This window comes from Nannospalax galili, unplaced genomic scaffold (assembly GCF_000622305.1).
Source record: "Nannospalax galili isolate Female #2095 unplaced genomic scaffold, S.galili_v1.0 scaffold639, whole genome shotgun sequence".
NCBI lineage: Eukaryota > Metazoa > Chordata > Mammalia > Rodentia > Spalacidae > Nannospalax > Nannospalax galili.
The window spans coordinates 3,420,713-3,430,481 of NW_008344644.1; the positions used below are offsets into that span (position 1 = coordinate 3,420,713).

At 37.2% G+C, this 9,769-nt stretch overlaps 1 protein-coding gene across 1 annotated transcript in view; it reads left to right on the plus strand.

Moving 5' to 3' along the window:
- Positions 1-9,769, plus strand: part of Pclo (piccolo presynaptic cytomatrix protein) — a 440,245-nt gene that overhangs the window by 296,723 nt on the left and 133,753 nt on the right. Inside the window, 1 exon segment of the mRNA XM_008840911.2 lies at positions 8,723-8,848. Within this exon segment, the coding sequence (XP_008839133.1) occupies positions 8,723-8,848 (126 nt within the window).

The following is a 9,769-nucleotide window of genomic DNA, read 5'->3' on the forward strand; positions in this document are numbered from 1 at the left end:
TATATATATATATATGTAAAACATGTATGTTCGTGGCATATATTCACTCAGTGTATAAACAAAATCATGGAAACAGAGAAGAACAAAATCAGTAGATAGAATACATATGTACAAAGTCACACATTTTGGGAGGCTGGATAGATGGCTCAGCAGTGAAGAACACTGACTTCTTGCAGAAGACTTGGGTTTGAATCTCATCATCCATATGGTAGCTAACAAATGTCAGTAATTCCAGTTCCAGGGATCCAACAGCCTCTTCTGTCTTCCATGGACATTGTACAACATGGGTGCACTTATCTGCATGCAAGCATAACACTCATACACATAAAATAAAAATAATAAAATATTTTAACAAACTCATACATTTTAGTGTATCAATTTAGAGATCAATAAATCTTCTGTCATAATAAGAAATTAGATGAAAGTAAAATAAAAGCAGCTCACATTTTGTTTATTAAATTATCATTTAGTGTGTATTTGAATATTCGTAGCCCATTTAACACCATATAGCCCATGCTTAAGTAGAATAATGAAAACACCCAAAAATAATTGTATTAACTTCTAATGCATTGGGAATTAGAAGTTGCTGAACTATTCTGAATATTTTCTTCACTCAGAGCAAAATGATTTTGATGAGAACAGTTTCAGTCTGTAGTATAAAAATAATCTGGGCACCTGAATTTTATTTATATACTAATGTGAGTCATCAAATTTATAACTTTTTTGTCTGAAACATTTTCTCAAATAACTCCCAAAAATGTGGTGACTGGAGAAATCCCTTTGTTGCCAGGCCTGTATGTAAAGATCCACTGACCTTTATAGATTTCCAAACAAAACTACGTAAATATTAATTGAGTTACTTACTTAACAAATGTATATGAAATCCTGTTTTTGTTTTTAATGTCTAATGAGAAATTAATTTTAAAAGCATTTACTAACAATAAATCACAAGATTCATAAACTGTTTTCAACATACATAGCATTGATGCATTGATCTCACTGAGGAAATGTAGGTTTCAATCTTCATGTGTTCAGTGTTCAATATTAGTGCGGTATCAGTGATGTGTCTATGCTACTAACATTCCAGACCCCCAGCATTGCAGACCTGAGGCATTGTTATGAAATGCAGAAGTTTGTTATTGTGACCCATTTTCCCTTTCATTCCCACACTCTAATACTGCTCAGTCCCCTTATCAATACCATAAAAATTATTATTCTGCAACTTTTAAAAATCTAGGTAATGGTCCCATATATTGTGTGCACAGAAAACTTGGAATATAACTTTTATTCTCATATTAGTTTTCTATTGCAGCATAACAAATTGAGTTGTTTAAAGCAATTCACATTCACTGTGCCAAAGTTTTTAAAGCTTAACTTGGGCCCCTGGTCATGACCTCACAAATGTACAGACTGTGCATTAATCAAGCTTCGTTCCTTCTAAATGTGGGGCACTCCTTCCAACTTCAGGCAAGGGCTTGTAAAATTGAATTCCTTGGGGCTCAAGGACTGAATTCTCACTCTACTTGGGAGCAGTCAGCAAGTTCCAACTCTGCATCTAGAGCACTGCATTTACAGTTCCTTGCTGTGTGTCCCTCACTCAGGACCTCTCACACAGGAAGTTTAGCAGTTTACTGGTGAAGGGCACCAGGAGGATTTGTTCCAGTTGCCTAGGATATTATTTTTCTTTATAGTAGTCATGGTAGTGGCCACTCATCACATTTACTAGATCCTGTTAATTAGAAGGAAATCCTGAATTCTAACTGCACTGAAAAGGTGGGAATTATGGCTCCTTGGTAATCCTGATGAATTATGCCTGCCACAAGCACATAATAAATTCTGAAGTAGCACTAATGCTCAATTTTGAATTAGAATAGTATATTTCTTCCTCCTAATATTTTTTGTAAATAAAACTGACATTTACTTTGGAAAATGCATCCTGGCTTTGCACTTATATATCTATTTTATGCTGGGGGTTTGAACCAGTGACCCCTGGCACAGTGATGATTTGGGATGAGTAAGCATGCTGTTCGCCAGCCCACGCTACCCCCAGTACCGGGGACACTCAGATGCAATGGGGAGTCTAGTCAAGCAGGGATTCATTTATTACAGGTATTACAGAGCTTATAAAGGCACCTGGAACTCCCCCACAAGGGTGTATCTTAAGGATGGTCATGCGCTGATCATGCACTCCTCAGTAGTGTGGAAGTATTCTTCAGACTTTCAAAGCAAGCCAGGCCACACCCCCAGTAACTTCCTTTTGGACTTATGCAAGGTGGGGCATTTAGGTCCCCATATATCCCCCTTTTTATTTTTATTTTAAGGCCGGACTGACTTTATTTCACAGGTTACCCACCTCATAGGTGGCTCCCTGAGGAGGGATGCCTATCTCCTTCCTCTAATCTTATGCATTTTTGCCTGTCTTAGGTTGTGTCACCTCTGATCAAGCCTTGCCCATCATTGGATCATGCACCTGGCCATGTGCATGTCCTGTCTTAGGAGTGCTTGTCATGGGACATCTTACCTGTCCTTTGCTAAAAATGAGCCATGATTAAGGGTAGCCACGTGGGTAATGCCAGCCTGTGACACTCTTAGTCTCTGCCTAACATGGTTAGCCAAGTGTGGGCAACCAGAGGGGGTCCTGGGGGAGTCCGTAATCATGAGGAGGTGGGCCGTGGCTGTTGCAAGGGTCCTCTGTCACTGAATTATCTGGTAAAGACACTTAAAGTTTAGCATTATCAAGAGAAACAAAGAAAGTCATGGCATAGGACAAGTTGAAATACTTCTGAGACCATGTACCTTTTAGTCAATCAGCCAGTTGTCAAAAAGGCTGACTGGCAATGAAGTCAAGGAACTGGGTCCTTCACCTCAGATGGATATAAATAAAGAGAGGAATTTTGTCTCATAAACTATTGTCCATGGACCGTCATGCTAGTCAGTCGGATCCTGACCTACCCACTTAAGGTTTTTCGCAGGCACCCATATGGGGTTTGAATCTCCTGTAGGGTAGACACACCCAAAGCCTTGACCCATGGATAGCAATGGATCTGGTCCTTTCCATTGCCCTGTGATGGGGTCCTTCCACCTTACCCGTACCTCAGGTCTCTGCTCCTGTTGAACCCAATGCTTCTGAAACCCGGATTCCAACTGATTTTTTTGAATATTAAGAACATTAATAGTGAATAAGGCCATACCCAACTGTTGATGGGGGCTTATTCCCCCTTTGTTTTTGTAATTGAATTTTTAGGTTTTGATGGTTGCGTTCTATAATGGCTTGACCTTGGGGATTGTAGGGAATTCCTGTATTGTGTTGAATTCCCCAAAGTGAAAAGAAATCTTGTAAATTTTTATGCACAAAACATGGTCCATTATGTTTTAATTCTTTGGGGCAGTCCCAACGTAGCAAAGCACTGGAGAAAATGAGGCTGAACATGTTTAGACTTCTCTCCTGTATGAGCAGTAGCCCAACAGGCATGTGAGAATGTGTTGCACAAAAATATACTTAAGCTTTCCAAAAGGAGCATAGTGTGTGGCATCCATTTGCCACAAGGAATTGGGCTTGAGTCCCCTGGGGTTTACCCCTGGCTGTTGCAGAGGCCGTACCTCTCTTGTCTGCCTCTGCATTGCCTTGGGATAAAAGCCCAGGCAACCCTTGCTGCCCCCCTAAGATGTTGTAAGAAAATAGGGGCTTCTCTCCCTATAAGGAGCATATGAGTCTGAATACTGTCAGAAAGCAATGTCCATGAGTTCCTTGAATTGAGCTGCTTTTTGGTTTCTCCACATCTGCCCCAGTCAGTGAAAACATTGTAGGCTTTACTAAGGACTACCTCGGCCCAGGATTCAGCTGGAGCTATTGCTCCTGGGGCTGTAGCACTTGGGTGGGGTGGTTCCCCACCCACCCACAGAACAGATGGGGCGGGGCCCCTCCCTGAGCCACCTTCTTGAAACCCAGCCTGTTCAGCTGTCCCAGAGCCGGTTGCAGAGCACTGCCAAAGGTGTTTTATTTTTTGTTTTCCTTTGTTTTTTTTTTAAATGTGCCCGCCTGGCTTTTGCGCAAGCCCCTGACCCGTTCACACGTTAGTTCAAGGTGGGTGGGGTGGGTGGTTTTCGCTGCTGACCCCATGTACTCTGCCCCACCCTTCTGCCCAGGAGGCTCTGAAGCTGGCCAGGGCACACCTGATGCCGCTTCTTACTTTGTCTGCTTTTGGTTTCACTTCTGTAGCATTTCTGAATTCTTCCTCAAACCCTTCCGGTGATTCCTATTATCTCCAGTAAAAACATTAGCCCCAAGTAGCCAGGGAGCCAAATGAATCACCTCTGCCCAAACCTTTTGAGCTATGGGATCTGACAAATCCAATCCCCTGCTTTTAAGCATATCTCTCAGCGCTTTAAGTGCCAGGTCCTCAAACTTAAAAGTTATGTTACCCACATTTAGGGTCTTTCTTACACCAAACCTCTCGATTGGCCCCAATCCGTTTTCCTTCTTTCTTTCTTCTTTCTTTTCTTCTTTTCACCTTCCTTCGAGAGCCACACTAGGCACCATTTGCCAGGGGTTCGAACCAGTGACCCCAGCACAGTGATGGTTGGGGATGAGTAAGCACGCCATTCACCAGCCCACGCCACCCCCAGTACCAGAGACACTCAGATGCAACAGGGAGTCTAGTCAAGCAGGGACTCATTTATTACAGGTATTACAGAGCTTATAAAGGCACCTGGAACTCCCTCCTCCCCACTGAGGGTGTATCTTAAGGATAGTCACCCACTCATCATGCACTCCTCAGCAGTGCGGAAGTATTCTTCAGACTTTCAAAGCAAGCCAGGCTGTACCCCCAGTAACTTCCTTTTGGACCTATGCAAGGTGGGTCCTTTAGGTCCCCACATTTTATTTCCAATGGCACTGTAAATTTACATAAGCATCTCACCAGAAAATTATGTTTAGTTCTCATAGTAAATGACCCCACCATACTAGTTCTGACTTCTCAGTAATATTAATATCAGAGTAATACACACACACACACACACACACACACACACACACACACACACATTGGTTTCTCGAGACAAGGTCTTTCTGTGCACCAAACTGTCCTGGGCAATTCTGTGTGGACCACGATGACCTTGATCTCATAGAGATTTGCCTAACTCTGCCTCCAGAGTGCTGGGGACTATAGGCATGTGCCACATGCCTAGATAGGGCAATGTATTTTTAATCTGTGATAAATTTATTATGGACAATAAGTATAATTTATTTAAATCATTATAAGATATAACATATTACTAATAAAAAGTCTCTGTTCCTTGATGCTTAGCTGTATCATATGGTATAATTAAACTACTCCTTTAATTTTGTCCAAACTTAATACTCTATATAATGCAATATTTTTCATATTTTATTTTAATGATGAAAATAAAAAACCTTCTTCACAGAACTCTTAACCACAAAAGTTTTTAATGTAATCATATGAAATTAAAATCTATTTTCACTGTGAGTTAATATGGAAATATAGAGCTTTCTCTAAATATGCTTTCTATTGTGCATAAATTATTTTTAAAATTATTCCACTAATATTTAAATATATAGAGAAATACAAAGGAATATTTTTAAGTTAGAATTCTAGACACAGTAGTAATACCACCTTTTTTCATGGTTTGTTACTTTTGTCATTGATTGTCTCTCCTTAATACACTTCAAATATTTTCTGAATTTTAATTTTCCCTACATGACTCACTCTACTTAAGACTCTCTTTTATTTGTTTTCTTTTTGAAATTTAAGCCATTATCTTTTCCCGAGTAACTATTTGTCCACGTGCTTCTTTATCGTAGTATAGTGTAAAATCAAGAAGACCTGTTTATTTCATGGCCTCTTACAATGTTAATGCTTCTAAGTAGAATACACTAGAAGAGTAAAGGAGATTGAGTTGACTGAGGAAAAAAAAAAAAAGGCCAAGAGATGAAAAATGGGGCCAGTGAGATGACTCAGGTGGTAAAAGTGCTTGCCACTGTCTTATGACCTTGGTTCAGTCACTGGAGCCCACTAGGTTGAAGGACAGAATATCTACTCTCACAAATTTTTCTCAAGATGTTGTGGCACACATGTGCAAACACACACATGTACACAAACATACACACGCATACACATTAATCAATTACTTAATGAAAAGGATGTTGAAAACAGTGATAATTTAAATATCACTTATCAAGGGTTATTTAGTTCCAAGCCATTTCAAATTTAATGTGCTTCTTTGATTTACCAAATCTCATATTGCACCTTGCTTTCTAGATTTGAGGAGGGACATGTTAGTTTTATGGAAATTTTTGCTCATTTTATTTAATTATAACATATAAAATATAGAAGTATGAATTCAAATTCCAATTTTTAAAAAATTATATGAATTCAAATCATTTTCACGTTATTCATGTCAAGCTGAAACAGCTTATCTAGTCTTTTTATTTTCCTTCCAGTATTCTTTTTTTTAACACCTTAAAAATTTTTTTCTTTGTATTTTTATTTCATGTATATGAATGTTTTGTCTGCATGTTTGTAAGTGTATCCATGTCATACAGTGCCTGTGAAGGTCAAAAGAGGTGAATCTCCCAGAACTGGGAGTTATAAGTAGTTGATAGTTACCATGAGGGTGTTGGGAACCAAACCCAGGTCCTCTGCAGGAGCATCCAATGCTCTAAACTGTTTAGCTTCCTCTCCTGCCCTTCCCCATGTGTTATTGTTATAGAAATTATATAATATTTTATGAAACATTTAGTAATTTTTAAAATGTACTTAGTATATTGGAAAAAGTTGGATACATTAATTGATTGAAGAATGGCTTGTAATATTTTCTTTCTGATCCACATAGCTGTAAAATCTTACTATATAATCAATCCTGATGAAATCTTAAAATCTAAAATCTAATAACCATTATTTTATCCAAGTATAGTTGAGTATTGTCATTCATTAGATTATTACAATTCATATAATTATATTTGTAGTTTTAATTGCTACTGCAAACAATACAGCTGTACCAGGAAGCTTGTAGCAGAAAATCTCCACAGGTGGGCCTAGATAGAGCCAGTGTCATAATTTACTATGAATCCTTAATAATAGGACATTTAAAAGCAGATCACCAATTTGTTTTATTTTTGATTTATACTTTTTTAAGACTTAATAAAATATTTATCTGGGTCAAAAAGCAGAAAGAGGGACTGAAAATGGAAGGGAGGAGGAGAAATGAGGAAAAAGAGATGAGAAAAAGAGGGTGCATAGGAGGGGTGTGAGAGGAAGAGGGGAGAGGGAAAGAGGAAGGAAGGAAAACAGGAAGTTAATCTGGGATTATCCTATCAACTGGGGAGAAATATTGTTAGAATGTATTCTTGCTTTAAAAGTGACAGAAAGGCTCCATAACTTAAGTGTTACTAATGATAGAATACTTAAATTATAAAGATGCTAGTCAAGAGAATTGCTGGAAAATAAAGTGAGAAGGGATCAGGATTTGGGAAAGCAATAGGTTTTAAAATTGGGAGACTTTGAAGAAATTTTAAAATAGTGCTTTGATCACTAAATGTAATGAATTACAGTTTAAATAAGTGATTGTTTCCTCATTAAAAATGAATTCTGCTTTCTTTTATTGCTTTTTGTTAGAGTACATTTGACATTTGTCACGAAGACACAGCTGATACTATATGTACTCACTTGTTTGTAGCTAATTGAGAAGCACTAATTTAAGCAGTTCATGACAACTGGAATTGTTTGTCATGACTATTTTCTATTTTCTTTTCATGTAGGTAATTATAGAACAATCTGATCTGTGGAGTAAGGAACATTACTAACTTCTTTATAATCCAGAACAATGTTCTTGTGCCATAAACACCATAGCTGATGAGTTCAAGTTGAGAAGTGAAGAGTAAATCATGGGTTATGGTCATGTTTTCATATTATCACTTGCAACAATGTGTGTGTTGAGATGTGTCTGTCTAGGCTCCAATAGCCATGACTACTTTTCTGAGAGTAAATTGCTTCTTAGTTTCATAAGTGAATTAAATACTTTGGAACTTCTTACTCTGAACATATCCTTCTGTAATTTTTTTATAATATATCTGGTTACATTTGCCAGCACCTCGTATTTGAATAAATATGACTGTGAAAAGGCACTTAATGTCAATATAATCATTGTAGATTATACTTAAGTTCCAGATGTTATTTTTGTCATCTTTATTTTAATTTTTATTTATTTAATTCTATGTGTATGAGTGTTTTGCCTCCAAATATGTTAGTGCACCACATGCATGCAATGATGTCAGAGACCAGAGAGGGCTTTGGATCCCTTTCAACTGGATTTAACACACAGTTCTTAACCGCCATGTGTGTACTGGAAACTGAACCCAGGTTCTCTGCAAGAACAGCAAGTGCAATTAACTTCTAAGCTATCTCTTCACCCTTATTTATTTGTTTACTAACTTATTTGTTTATTATTTGAGACATGGTGTCAGGATGCAGCCCTGCTTCTGCCTCCTGAGTGCTGGGATTAACGGCATGTAATATTATGACTGGTTCTCATCACTTTTTAAAAAATCAGAATTATATAATTTTGTTACTGATCTCCAGTTTCTACTTTCAATCTTGTACTTAGTGTCCAGGTAGCTAATCCATTTTTTGTATAACCTACAACTTGTGATACCTGTTCTTCCTTCTTTAATTATTACTAATAATTTGTTAATTTTTCAATACAGGTAACGGACTAGGAATTAGAATTGTGGGTGGCAAAGAAATCCCTGGACATAGTGGAGAAATTGGAGCCTATATTGCTAAAATTCTTCCTGGTGGAAGTGCAGAACAGACAGGGAAACTTATGGAAGGTAAGAATTAGAGATTTCAGATTAAAATGCAATGAATGTACTCATGTTTTTTCATTTATATACAAATGTAATATGTAAATTTATTTAATTTTGTGTAGGAAAATTTCCTGGTGATTAATGATCGAATTTTGGCATAGCAATATAACAGAAAATATATCTACAAATAACTTAATTTTACTTTCAATTGCATTGTTCTTTTGACAGGTGGGTAGCTACAAGGATATGAAATTTTAAAAACAAAATTAGTCAAGCTTTTTCACTGACTAGGGTAATTTTATGAAAACATACTTTGGTAATCTAGTTTAATATTTCATAAAGATGAAGAAAAATTATAATGAAATAAGTTATGAAAATGTAAAAGAAGATTCAGTAGAAGCTAAGGTTGGGTCAGCAGTTACAGATGGTCTACCAGCCAAATCCATCTGCCACCTTTTTTTGTAAACACTTTGGTTTGGAACACAGCCAGGATTACTGAGTTAGGCATAGAGTGTTCTTACTTTCCTGATTCAGTAGCAGCGGATCATTCATGACATAGATGGCATGGTCTGTGACATCTAAAATCTTCACTTTCAGTAAGAAGTTTGCCCACCTATATACGGTACTGCTACTTTTAAACACTACCTTACTATGAGCTTTTAAGGTGGTGGCCATCAGAGATGTTAAAGTAGATCAAACCTATGTATTTTATCATTTTTACACAGTAAATTTGTAACTGGATAATCAAAATAACCAATGATAATTTCCAGTTTTTCATGAGGTAATATGGCAATTCATCCTCCAAATTCTATAACCCATATATGTAGTATGTATGATATACACTTGTATGTAGCTTATGAGCATCTAATGATACTGTTTAAATTGTGCACTGTTTTCATAAAATATTTAAAACATTTTAAATTAAAATATTAAATACATAGGTTT